The sequence below is a fragment of the Azolla caroliniana genome, unplaced genomic scaffold, assembly GCF_043228905.1.
Source record: "Azolla caroliniana isolate FFs.n. ecotype wild unplaced genomic scaffold, voAzoCaro1.0.p SCAF_16, whole genome shotgun sequence".
NCBI lineage: Eukaryota > Viridiplantae > Streptophyta > Polypodiopsida > Salviniales > Salviniaceae > Azolla > Azolla caroliniana.
The window spans coordinates 3,279,726-3,294,053 of record NW_028230451.1 but is presented as its reverse complement, the minus strand read 5'-3'; the positions used below and the strand labels follow the sequence as shown (position 1 = coordinate 3,294,053).

Below are 14,328 nucleotides of genomic sequence, written 5' to 3'. Positions count from 1 at the left end.
TCCTTGGTAGCTTTTCTAAATGGGGACATACAGTGCATCGGCCAATTTGTACCCAAGCAACTAGAAATGTTTCTAGATGGAAGATTTCTCCATGCAATCATTAGTTTCTTAGCAACAATCTAAAGTCCAGTGTTTGAAAAGAGAGACAAGTAAAAAAAAATTAAGCTTGATTTCTTCCTATTAAAATTCCTAAGTCTTTTGGGATTTACTGTCCTAAATGTCAAGAAGCACCAATTGTCCAAACAAAAATAAATTAAAGAGAAATTTGTTGACCATTGAACTTAGATAAATTAGAATACCAAATGGATAGGCTACACCGACTCATCCACAATGATGATTCATTCTAATTTGACCCACATTTTGTGCATGGTGACCCACCATTGTTATTTACATTGTTTGTGTGACATAGGGAAAACATTGTTGTGAGAGCTAGGCTATGTTATGTTCATCAACATTAGGTAGGTAATGTTCATAAAGAACACGAGCATCCCATAATTATAAACTCACCTCCAATGTGGATGGCAAGGGATAAGGTGAATTTTGACCAATTCATACACAACAGCTTCCAAAGGAATTGTATTCGACAGTTGTAATAACATAATAAATTTTGCATGCTTCATCTGTATACTTTTTCAAAGCTAGAGTTTTGTAATCACTTAAAATTCTAGATTAAGCACATGATTAAGAATGCCAAACACAACCTTGATATTTAGACTCTAGAGCGTACATTTTATCAACCTTTTCCCAGCCTAGCCGGATTAAGCACATGATTAAGAATGCTAAACACAACCTTGATATTTAGACTCTAGAGCATACACTTTATCAACCTTTTTCCAGCCTAGCATGCATGTGCTCACAAACCAATTACCCCACACAAGAAGACTCAGTCAAGTGACCCATAAACATAATCCTCAAGTATGGTCAGTCCATCATGATTCATGACAATACAAATGCGCCCCATGGAAGAAATAGGCCAAAAGAAAATTGAAAATAAGAAACCTAATAATACAAAAATGTTGAGAAATGCGCGCCCCTCTAGATAAATAACAGCTTTATATAAAGAAAAGGACATTTGCATGTGCATCTTGTTTGAGTGCACAAGGGGATGAGACCTTACTCGGGCGGAAACAATTATCGGAGGATGTCGTATTTTTGTTGGTATGGTGTATACATGTTAAACATCGCACAAGATTTAATTCGAATAGGACCAATGAAAGTTTACGTGTTTCTTCATGTCATTACTTTAGCTTCTGTATCTTGTGAACAATACTTATTTTCCCCCATTGGCTAACCCCACACGCTTGAGAAGATTGGCCTATGGGCCATAAATCATAACTTACCACATTCACATACCTCATTGAAACATTTCCCATAACTCACACCCAAATAAAGTGAACTTGCCACAGTAAAAGATATCACCTTAGCCTCCTCCGCATACACTTGGACGAGATATGAGACACCCTCTCCACAAATAAATACGAGCAATCATTAGGAAGCATCAAGTGACAACAATACCCTTGGCATCTCATGGGGCTTGGGATGCATCCACAATGAACACGCTCAAGGAGATTAGAAAAGTTCCTAAATTTTGGCATCAAGTCCTACGATAAAGTTTGCTCAAGTTACACAAACAACATTATGATTGAAGGCTATTAAGACATTAGAAGAAATTACTTGTAGCGATCAAATGAACACGCTCAAGGAGATTAGAAAAGTTCCTAAATTTTGGCATCAAGTCGTACGATAAAGTTTGCTCAAGTTACACAAACAACATTATGATTGAAGGCTATTAAGACATTAGAAGAAATTACTTGTAGCGATCAAATGAACACGCTCAAGGAGATTAGAAAAGTTCCTAAATTTTGGCATCAAGTCGTACGATAAAGTTTGCTCAAGTTACACAAACAACATTATGATTGAAGGCTATTAAGACATTAGAAGAAATTACTTGTAGCGATCATTGAAGATTCATCACATCGGTTACCGTTTATCTCTCTTAATTATATCCAAATCGAAAGACGCGAACTAATTTTCCACTACACTTTAATAATGTGAGTCTAAAACTTATTGGCAAAAGAGATTTTAAAACATATCAAATTTCTCTAATGGGAACTTTCATGGAACATCAGTTGTGAATTTGGAAGATAGGAAATTTCAATTTTCCTCTCATTTTCTAGTGGCGACATCTGTGCAGGGGCGAATTGGATTCATACTTCATATTTTATCTCTCTAAGGCCAGATTAGTTTCATATATATATATATATTGCATTTCGTGCAAATTGTTTAATGTTTGTTTGACCATACATTATCACGTTAAATCCTAATGAAACAGAAAGTTACGTAGAGTTGGTTATGTATGTGTCCATTTATGTATTTGACAATTTGTAATTGACTTCGATGGAATAGGAAAATCTTCCATCCGAATTGATCAAAGATAATCAACAAATATGATGCAATGCTCATCAAAGCATGTTTACTAATAAAATGTCACCGATGAGCTAATTTGTTTTCTATAAAAATTTAAAATGAATATAAATTGGAGAGTCAAAAAAGTTGTGCTACATACCGTAATATCGTAAAGACCTTAAGGAGCCTTGAATTTGCCGTCCATCCATTTCTTTTAATTCTTAATAACATGGTTATAGATACTTTTTGTAGTGATTTTAGCCAAAGTAAAGAAGAATTGGGTGCTTTTACTTAGTATCGATGGTTGACGAAATCTACCTTTAGGAGTCTCAATAGTTTTTTTTTTTTTAGATCTAAGGCATAGATTTCTTGATCAATAAAGTTTGTTGCTTCCTAACGTGTCATGGGAGAGATTCGGATCTTATTCATATGCCATTTACTCTTTCAGAATGCAATATCTATGAGAAGGTTTAATGGCTACATGATGATTATGATACCAACACGAATACAGGATGTTGAAACTGTTCTTCACCATATATGCTAAATTAAGAGACCTAATAACGTTGATTTGGAATCTTTTGCTGAACGAGAAGCAAAAGTAAGGTTTTACGGATGTGGGGTAATCCAGACTTAAAAAGAGATCAATCCGCCATGTAATGTGTTATCTTTTTTTGTTTTGTTTTGTTTTGTTTTCTTTCTTTGAGATACTGGATCAGATTATTATTATCTGTATATTATCGGATATTGCACAAAATCGAAGAATCAAATGATGCTGATGCTTTAGTGAGAAGGCCATGGCCATATTACTATCTAATGGTGTCCCTTTCTTGTCCGTCAATAAATTCAATGTTTCTCAGTGACGAACAGTCTTTCTATGTGCTCGTGTGCATGCACCCTTGCGCTAAATATCCAATGAGTGTGATTTTGAAGTGTCAAATATAATTGAAGTCCCAATTCTGTAATCAATGGCGAGGGAAATCATTGATTTAGATCAAAGACAATGGCATGATAGGCTCTTTTTTGCAAAATTGGCAACCTTGCCAATTTGTCTAGTTTACTATGAGGAGATGAATTTAGAAAGATTGATGCAACCCTAAAAGTTGTCTTGATACGGACATTTTGCCTAGTTAATGATGTTTCCAAATTTGTATTCTTCACATTGAGCCGGTGTGAGAAATGGGATTGCAAGCTTTGAGAAAAACCAGAATGCAGATGCAATATACGCAATTGCATTTGTGATGGCAACTAATTTAATGTTGATGATGATGATCCTGGTTTTATTTTGCATCTGATTATTAATAAAACCAGGATCCAAAACCAGGATCCTGGTTTTAATAGCCCTATGCCTCATCTAGAAGTGTTACCTAATTGTACAATGGAAAGTATATATTCTGACATTTTCTTCCCCTGCATTTCAAAACTTAAGCAGAAACATTACCAGTTCTCAAAATGTCAAGAAATCCGTAATCCAAGTATGAATGTTTGAGTTTTTATTTTTCATAGTAGAGGTCTAATAATGTGCATTGTACCTTCCAGATCTTCGTAATTCCTTCCGTTCAATTTTCTTCGCTAAAGAGCAAAACTTCATGGGGTTTTAACAAGAATGAGAAATATTTGATCATGGCTTCTTTTCATTTCCTATATTGTCGAAAATGCACAAGCAACAGAGCTTACGTCAAATGAGAGGAACAGTACGCCATGGAATGTGAAGGAACCAAGGCGAATTATCATTTAAAAGTGTTTGATTACACAAAACTGTCTATAGGCGCTTCATCTGGTCCACAAGGTGCAAAAAATATATACATATTTCACAGACTGAGGAGCAACAACAAAAAGAAAACTCACAATTAACTCCCAGAATACAACTAGATCCACAGTTGAGTTTCACCATCTCCAGCCCATGGGCTAAACATCTGATGGGACCTTCCATTCTTTAAATATCAGCAGTAAATGACACATAGATTTTGAGTTGTTCTTTGAACTCTTGACAAAGTTTGGAGGTAGTGTCGGATTCGAGCAGTCTCGCTTGCTGAAGGCTAAGCATGTCCAACATATGGTGAACGTTCATCGCAAGGGTTTCGACCCGAGCAGGATGCCAAGTATGCTATGAAAGAAAACAAAGAACACTCTTGAATGCGAGTCTATATGGACCCAAGCATGCAACCGCAGACATAGTGTGAATGCCAATTCACTATTGTTCCTTTTTTCCGTGCCATTTTGAAACAATCTCCTATTCCAAGGAAGATGTTCTGCCTGTAGGCCCATGGGAGTTAACAGCTATGTCATTTTTGAGTTTTTAAACTCTTCTTCATCTTTGCTTCCAAAAACCAGATTTCTTGCATTCACCATATCTCCCAGGTTCCTTATGGCTATGGCTTCTTCTTCTTCTTCTTCTTCTTCTTCCTTCATCTTCCTCATCTTTGTGGCTTTGTGGATAATCTCTGATCTCAATGCAACTTTTTCTTCAGCATATGGAAGCAACGTCCAATTCCATTTCACTGCCTTCAATAATACGAATATCTATTACTTCAACTTCAGCCAGAACTCCGCCGTACAACTGGACGCATTGCAGGTGACATACGACACCGGGTCTCGTGATCTTGCCATCATCAATACATCGGGCCAAATCACATATCAAACTCCCCTTCATCTCTGGGACAAAAAATACAACTACACGGCTTCCTTCAACACCACCTTCTTGATCAACATGGGGCTAACCCAGGATTCCGGAAAGAACATCACCGGAGGCGGAATGGCCTTCGTATTGAGCTCCCATCCTGCACAGGATGTGCCCAATAGCTATGGGGCAGGGCTCGGCCTCATCGAATCCTTCAAGCCCCTCGCCCACCAATGATTCTCACTTTGTGGCTATTGAATTTGACAGCTTTTATGACCCCGGCATCGACCCCCACAATGCAAACCATGTCGGCATTGATGTCGACACTGTCAAGTCCGTGGTCACCCAAGACCTCGATGCATATAACATCACTTTGAATCAGAATCTCTTCAATATGGGAACCAACACTTGCGTTTGGATCGATTATGATGGCCATGCCAAGGCCTTCACCATTTTCCTTGCTAACCAGGTCTCGGACAGCACTGTCCCAAAACCTGAGGTTCCTGTCATTTCTCAATATCACTTAGAACTCGACCGGATTCTTCCGGAGAACGTATATTTGGGCTTCTCTTCATCCACAGGGACCATCAAAGAGACCCACTCTGTCTTAGAATGGAAATTCAACTCTACTGGCTTCCCACCCAAGAAAACCAACAAAAGCCTAATCATAGGCCTCTCTGTGGGCTTATCCATACCACTCCTTCTCATAGCTTGCATGGTAACGATCTGCATTATGAAACAGAGGAATGTGACACGAGATACATTGAAGCCTTTTGGAGGTCTCATTGATTGACGGTTCTGAGACCTTCCGACTCTCTCTCTATATACATATGTCTGCATCTTCCATGTCTGAGACTACCTATGGGCTGGGTTTCGGCTCGAAACGGACCACGGTTTAACGGTTCGAGAGAAGATTTAATGGTTTGGGTTGGATTGGATTAGTAATAAAACGGTTCGGCTTTACTTCGTACTTACGATGAACCAGTAATAATGCTTTAGTTTTCGATGCAAAATCCAAATATATGCGTGTGTGAGCATACAAGTATACAACTTTCAATCATTCACAATGGTGCGCCATGCCACTTCTCTATGTGAATAGTCTTTGTATATTCGTGGTGTGAACCATTTGTATATAGGCAACTATGAATGGTTTGATGACTTTTGGATGTCAAACACAATAGTTCAATAAACTATAGATTCTTGCAACATGTCATTACTCTCAAGTATCTTCAGGTGACTGTCACGGACACACCAACCGCGGACTATGATGGAGCATAGATGACGAGGCTATGATTGATAAGGCTAAGAATGTGGAATAGGAAGTGACAAGGCTAGGAACTCTAGAAGTTGTGCAAGATGAGACTATAAAGTTAGAAAGCTATGGAGAGCGTGAAGATGAAGATGACAATCAAATATTTTGGAATGTATATATACTAGAATAATGACAATACTTTATCATATACAAATACATACTCATATCTAGATGGTTGAGCATGACGTCTTGTAGATGTGAGGTTGCAGGTTCAATCCTCGCTAACTACGTATTTGACGTTATTGTGTCGTGGCATTACTATGAGTATGGCAATGATGGAAATAGAGGATAAAAAACACACGAAGACATGGATATAGAGGATGATAGAAAACATAGTTATGATGGAAGCAGAGAAATAGAGGATAAAAAAAAACACGAAGGCATGGATATAGAGGATGATAGAAAACATAGTGATAGGGATGAAGATGATAAGAAACACATAGAAATGAAAATGGTTTTTAAACAAAGGGAGAAGGATGACAATGACAACAGAGATAGGGATGTGGAGGATGAGAAGAAACGCAAAGAGATAGTGATAAGAAACACGGATATAGATATGTGGAGGATGAGAAGAAACCAAAAAACCGAGACGATGATGAGGAGAAACTAAAAGACAATGACAACGATGAAAAGAAACTAAGAGATAGCTATGGCGAGAAGGATAGAAAACGAAGGAATGTTGATGACGGTATCTCTAATGGTAACTCTAAAAGCAAGGGCAATGACAAAGACGGGTGATGCTTCCAGTTGCAAGGGATTCAAACTGTCACGGACACACCAACCGCGGACTATGACGTAGCATAGATGACGCGGCTATGATTGATAAGGCTAAGAATGTGGAATAGGAAGTGACCAGGCTAGTGCAAGATGACAAGACAAGCTATGGAGAGCGCAAAGACAAAGATGAAGATCAAGGAGACAAGATGAGGCAAAACGAGAATATTGTATTGATGTGTCAATGACTGGTATTGAATCCCTTAAAAGGGACCACAAAGGTTACAAGTTTTATAATGTGAGTCGAAGTACATGCATTAGAATATTCAAGAGAATATTCTTGATTCCTCTAGAACCTTCTCGTTCTAGAACTTTCTAAAAACTCCTAGAATTTAAAATAGATAATCTATTAATAATCTACTAAGATATAATATGTATTTGGATGTATTGGTTAGAACATAACACTTGACTATAACACAAGTGGTCAAGAGTTCAAATCTCAACATGATTGTTGTCATGGCCCATGACTCTTTCTCTATATGTTAAGGTGTGTGGTGTTCTAACAATATCACATCCAAGATAAGCCCCAATTAGTGCATACTAGGCCTATACTTTGAACTTTTTTGTAATGCCAACACATTATCTATGGAACTTAGATACATGTTTAACTTTATATTTGTGGTAGCATGGTTTTTTGAGAAGCGAAGTTCCATGTTAAATAACCAAAGCCAGAAAGGTTCACTCTCTTTGTCATATACTTCCTTGTAAAATAGGGTACTAGAGAAGGGTCCTATGTGCGTTCACTTCTAGATCAAATAGCCTTCAAGAATGCCTCCCAAACGATATTGTCTTTCATTAGCAAAGGATGTTTACATTTTCTAGTGAGTAAAATAAGATTTGGGTTCATTACAACAAAGGTTGCTTGATATTTTCTTTCATCTTAGAATCAAGTTACTTTACCATAGACTCTCGCCTTGTAGTAGTGTAAGCACATTCGAGTTTCACCACAAAGTTAAGGTGGATTAGTGTGATTCCTACACTACCAAGTCATCAAAATGTCAACCTATGAAAGAGTAGTGTAGAACTCATTCAGGCGATATGACTAAGCCAACAAGGAAACATATAGATTATTCATAATTGTTGAGATATCAAGCTCAACTAGGTTTAATTATTTTGTCAATCATGTAACTTCGTCGTTACATAAATAGAATCTAGTTAGTGTGTTGCCTCTAAAGTCTTAAATAGGATTTTGTTCCCATACTTAAGTGGGATACATTCTAGATCCCAAGTATCAAGTTCATTTACTATAAGACTTACACCCTTGTAACTATATTCCCTTCTCACATGTGCACCCTTGCACATGAAATTTATATATACCTCATTATGGGTATTTTTGTAACTTGATTTCTTTTAATACAATATATAGTTCTTAAGCTACATTCTTTTTTTTCCCAATATAGTTCTTTAGCTACATTCTTGTTAATCATCCCCCATTGTGTAATTGTTCATATGTATAACTTCCTTTCTTTCTCACGCACACACATACAAACACATCCTTTCGTTGCTTAACCACATACGTGATTAACTACTCACATAATTAGATACTAATTAACTAATTATTAACAATAATAAAGTCCAAGAGTTTTATCCTAGTTGGATAATCTATATTATTCTTCAATTGTCTACTGATATGGAAGTTATTATTCCTCCATCTCTATTACATTCTAAGGAGTAATTTCCTACCTATCCATAGAAATAGCCATATAGATTTCTCACTGTTCTAATTTTGGAAAGATCAAGTTATGACATGTGCGCATGTACAAAATACAAATATGTCACGTGAATATTTAAAACATGTCCATAGGCACAAAATGCATATAAGAGTCTTTACACTTTTCCTTTACGAGTGACATTGTCGTTACTTGCACTCACTTGCTTGTAATAGAAGTTCTCAAGCTAAACTTGACTAAAGCTCTCTAAAATGTAGTAGAGAGAACGAGGAACGGGAATAAAGGGAAATCTGTCTAAGGCCATACTAGTTAATATATATATATATATATTGTATTTCATACTAATTGTTTAACGTTTGTTTGACCTTACATTATCACTTTAAATCCTAATAAAATAGAAATGCGGAGTTGGTTATGTATGCTTCCATTGATTTGAAATCAATTTATGTGTCCATTTCTAATGGATTTCAATTAAACAGGAAAATCTTCCATCTGAATTGATTAGACACAATCAACAAATTTGATGCAATGCTCATCAAAGCATGTTTACTTTAAGATGTCACTACACAACACTTTTTTTTTTCTATACAAAATTTAAAATGAATATATATTGGAGAGTCAGAAAAATTGTGTATGCATACCACAATATCATAGTGATCTCTTATATAAGGAGCCTTGAATTTGTCGTCCATACTCAATTCATTTCCTTTGATTTTCATGTACATCTTGTCGATACTTTTTGTAGTGATTTTTGCCAAAGTAAGGAAGAATTGGGTACTTTTTTTTTCCCAAAATGAAACTACTTTCCCATTAGTTAGGACGGATTATTACAAAAAGACTGTACAAGGAGGCTTATACACAAATCAGGGAATCTCCCTCCGATCAAGTTCAAGAAAATGAAATTGTTTACATAGCCTTTCGGACTGACTACTTAATGTAAGTAGATACCTATGGCTAAAGAATTGGGTGCTTTTACTTACTATCGATGGTTGACGAAATCTATCTTTCGGAGTTTCAATAGGGTTATTTTTTTTAGATCCAAGGCATAGATTTCCTAATCAATGAAGTCTCTAGGCTCGTAACGTGTCATGGGAGAGATTCGAATCTTATTCATATGGCATTTACTCTTTTAGAGTGCAATGTCTATGAGAAGGTTTAATGGGTACATGATGATTATGATACCAACACAAATACAAGATGTTGAATCTGTTCTTCACCGTATGAGATAAAGTAAGAGACCTAATAATATCTAACGAGAAGCAAAAGTAAGGTTTCATAAATGTGGGTAACAATCGGCAACGGTTCGATTTGAACCTAACCGAACCACAACTTAAAGGCTTAACGGTTTCAACGGTTCGGTTCGGTTCAGGTTTAGGTTTTTAAAAAATGTTCGGTTTTAACAACCAGAAACCGCGGTTTAAACGGTATAACGATTTTTTATTTTTTATTTTAAAAATTTTAAAAATTGTTTTTTTAACAATCTTTCCATTTTTAGACCTTATTATCACATTTTAGGAACATCTTTAAAAATTTAAAAATTTTTAAAAATGAAATATTATAAATTTTTAAAAAATTAAAATTAAAAATTTGACCTATGTTGAAAACCAAAACCGAACCACAAAACCATAGTTTTTACGGTTTGGTTTGGTTTGATTCAGGTTTCAAAATCTTTAAACGGTTCGGTTTGGACCCGCTCAAACTGAAACGAACCGAACTGAACCGTTGCTGATTGTTAGATGTGGGGTAATCCAAAATTTAAAGAGATCAATTCGGCATGTACTGTGTGTCTTTCCTTTCTTTTCTATGAGATACCGGATCGGATTATTATTATCTGAATGTTACAAACTTACAAGATATTGCACAAAATGGAAGAATCAAATTATGTTGAAGCTTTAGTGAGAAAGTCATGGCCATATTACTATCTTATGGTGTCCCTTTCATGTCTATCAGTAAAGATTCAATGTTTCTCAATGGCCAACATTCTTTCTATGTGGTCGTGTGATTTTGAAGCTTCAAATATGATTGAAGCCCCAAATTTGGGCACTCTTTCTATAACCAATGGAGAGGAAAATCATTGATTTAGATAAATGACAATGGCATGATAGGCTCTTTCTTGCAAATTTGGTGACTTGCTGAATTTGTCTAGTCCAGTATGAGGAGATGAATTTACACCAATTGATGTGACCCTAGAAGTTGTCTTGATGTGGTCATTTTGCATAGGTTAATGACATTTCCAATTTTGTATTCTTCATGCTTAGCCGGTGTGAGAAATGGAAATTGCAAGCTTGGAAAGAATAGAAAGTAGATGCTAGTGTTGATGATGATCCTAGTTTTATTTTGCATATGATATATACAATATCATATGCAAATTAAAACCAGGATCCAAAACCTAGAGAATGGTTTGAATTTTATAGCCTTGTGCCTCGTCTATAAGTGTCGCCTGATCATATAACAAAAATGGGTTACTAATGGGAAGTATATATATATATATATATATATATATATATATATATTCCTCCCCAAGTTTGCACCATGTGGACCGGCCGAGGTCCATTGTTATGCGAAGCTAAAGTTGATTCCTTGGTAGCTTTTCTAAATGGGGACATATGGTGCATCGGCCAATTTGTACCCAAGCAACTAGAACTGTTTCTAGATGGAAGATTTCTCCATACAATCATTAGTTTCTTATCAACAATGTAAAGTCCAATGTTTGAAAAGAGAGACAAGTAAAAAAAATTAAGCTCAATTTCTTCCTATTAAAATCCCTAAGTCTTTTGGGATTTACCGTCCTAAATGTCAAGAAGCACCAATTGTCTGAACAAAAATAAATTAAAGAGAAATTTGTTGACCATTGAACCTAGAACAATTAGAATACCAAATGGATAGGCTACATCGACTCATCCACAATGATGATTCATTCTAATTTGACCCACATTTTGTGCACGGTGACCCACCATCCTTATTTACATTGTTTGTGCGACATAGCGAAAACATTGTTGTGAGAGCTAGGCTATGTTATTTTCCCCAACATTAGGTAGGTAATGTTCATAAAGAACACGGGCATTCCATAATTATAAACTCACCTCGAATGTGGATGGCAAGGGATAAGGTGAATTTTGACCAATTCATACATAACAGCTTCCAAAGAAATTATGTATATTCGACAGTTGTAATAATATAACAAAGTTTGCATGCTTCATATGTATACTTTTTCAAAGGTGGAGTTTTGTAATCACTTAAAATTCAAGATTAAGCACAAGATTAAGAATGCTAAACACAACCTTGATATTTAGACTCTAGAGTCTAGAGCATACACTTTATCAACCTTTTCCCAGCCTAGCCGGATTAAGCACATGATTAAGAATGCTAAACACAACCTTGATATTTAGACTCTAGAGCATACACTTTATCAACCTTTTCCCAGCCTAGCATGCATGCGATCACAAACCAATTACCCCACATAAGAAGACATAGTCAAGTGACCCATAAACATAATCCTCTAATATGGTCGGTCTATCATGACAATACAAACACACCCCTTGGAGAAAATAGGAAACCTAATAATAGAAAAATTAGAGAAACGTGAGCCCCTTGAGATAAATAACAACTTTATATATATAACAAAAAGACATTTGCATGTGCACCTTGTCCGAGTTCACAAGGTAATGAGAGCTTACTCGAGCATAAAAAATTATTGGTGGATGCCGTATTTTTGTTGGTATGATTTATACATGTTAAAACATCTCACAAGATGTAACTCATATACAACCAATGAAAGTTTATGTATTTCTTCACATCACTACTTTAGCTTCTATATCTTGCGAAAAATACTTATTTTCCCCCATTGGTTGACCCTACACCCATGAGAAGATTTGCCTTGGGGCTATAGATCATAAATTACCACATGCACCATAACTCACACCCAAAAGAAGTGAACTTGCCACCCTAAAAGTTATCACCTTAGACTCTACATACACTTGGAACAAGATATGAGACACCCTCTCCACAAATAAATATGAGTGATCATTAGGAAGCATCAAGTGACAACAATACCCTTGGCATCTCATGCGGCTTGGGATGCATCAACGAACATGCTCAAGGAGATTAGAAAAGATCCTAAGTTTTGGCATGATTGAATCACTTATATCACAATTATCGTATCTACGAACAAGTTCCCGTGAGTTACATAAACCACATTATGATTGAAGGCTATTGAGACATCAGAAGAAATGACTTGTAGCGGTCATTGAAGATTCATCACATCGTTTTACGGCACCATTTGTCTCTATTAATTATGTTCAAATCGAAAGACATGAACTAATTTTCCATGACACTTTGGAAATGTGAGTCTAAAACTTATTAGCAAGAGAGATTTTAAAAAGCATATCAAATTGGAAGATAGGACATTTCAATTTTCCTTTCCGTTTCTAGTGGCGATATCTCTGTAGGGACAAATTGGATTCATACTTCATATTATATCTCTCAAAGGCCATATTAGTTTCATATATATTGCATTTCGTGCTAATTGTTTAAAGTTCGTTTGACCGTACATTATCACTTTAAATCCTAATGAAACAGAAACGCGGAGTTGGTTATGTATGCTTCCATTGATTTGAAAGCCATGTATGTGCCAGTTTGTAATGGATTTCGATGGAATAGGAAAATCTTCCATACAAATTGATCACACACAAACAACAAATTTGATGCAATGCTCATCAAGCATGTTTATTATTAAAATGTCACCTCCCAGCTAATTTGTTTTCTACACAAAAATTTAAAATGAATATAAATTGGAGAGTCAGGAAAGTCGTGCTACATACCACAATATCGTAGCGATCTCTTATATATGGAGCCTTGAATTGAATTTGTCGTCCATACTCAATCCATTTCTTTTGATTTTTCATATACATAATTGTCGATACTTTTTGTAGTGATTTTCGCCAAAGTAAAGAAGAATTGGGTGCTTTTACTTAGTATTGATGGTTGACGAAATCTATCTTTAGGAGTTTCAATAGGTTTTTTCTTTTTAGATCCAAGGTATAGATTTCCGGATCAATGAAGTTTTTAGGCTCATAACGTGTCATGGGAGAGATTCAGATCTTATTCATATGCCATTTACTGATTCAGAATGCAATATCTATGAGAAGGTATAATGGCTACATGATGATTATGATACCAACACAAATATTAAAGTATGTTGAATCTGTTCTTCACAATATGTGTTAAAGTAAGAGGCCTAGTAATGTCGACTTGAATCTTTTGTTGGACGAGAAGCAAAAGTAAGGTTTCATGAATATGGGGTAATCCAGACTTTAAAAAAGACAGCAATCCGACATGTAATGTGTATCTTTCTTTTCTTTTCGTCGAGATACCACATTGGATTATTATTACCTGGATGTTATAGGATATTGCACAAAATCAAAGAATCAAATGATGCTGAAGCTTTAGTGAGAAAGTCATGGCCATATTAGTATCTTATGGTGTCCTTTCATGTCTGTCAATAAATATTCAATGTTTCTCAGTGGCCAACATTCTTTCTATGTGGTAGT

The 14,328-nt window shown here is 35.8% G+C and overlaps 1 protein-coding gene across 1 annotated transcript; it reads left to right on the top strand.

Moving 5' to 3' along the window:
• The first annotated feature begins 4,777 nt into the window (after nt 1-4,777).
• LOC147853614 (2-acetamido-2-deoxy-D-galactose-binding seed lectin 2-like) lies at nt 4,778-5,816 on the top strand. Its single transcript, XM_087332419.1, is given in 2 exon segments — nt 4,778-5,257; nt 5,259-5,816. Coding segments are annotated over 2 exon segments (1,038 nt in total).
• The last annotated feature ends 8,512 nt before the right edge of the window (nt 5,817-14,328 follow it).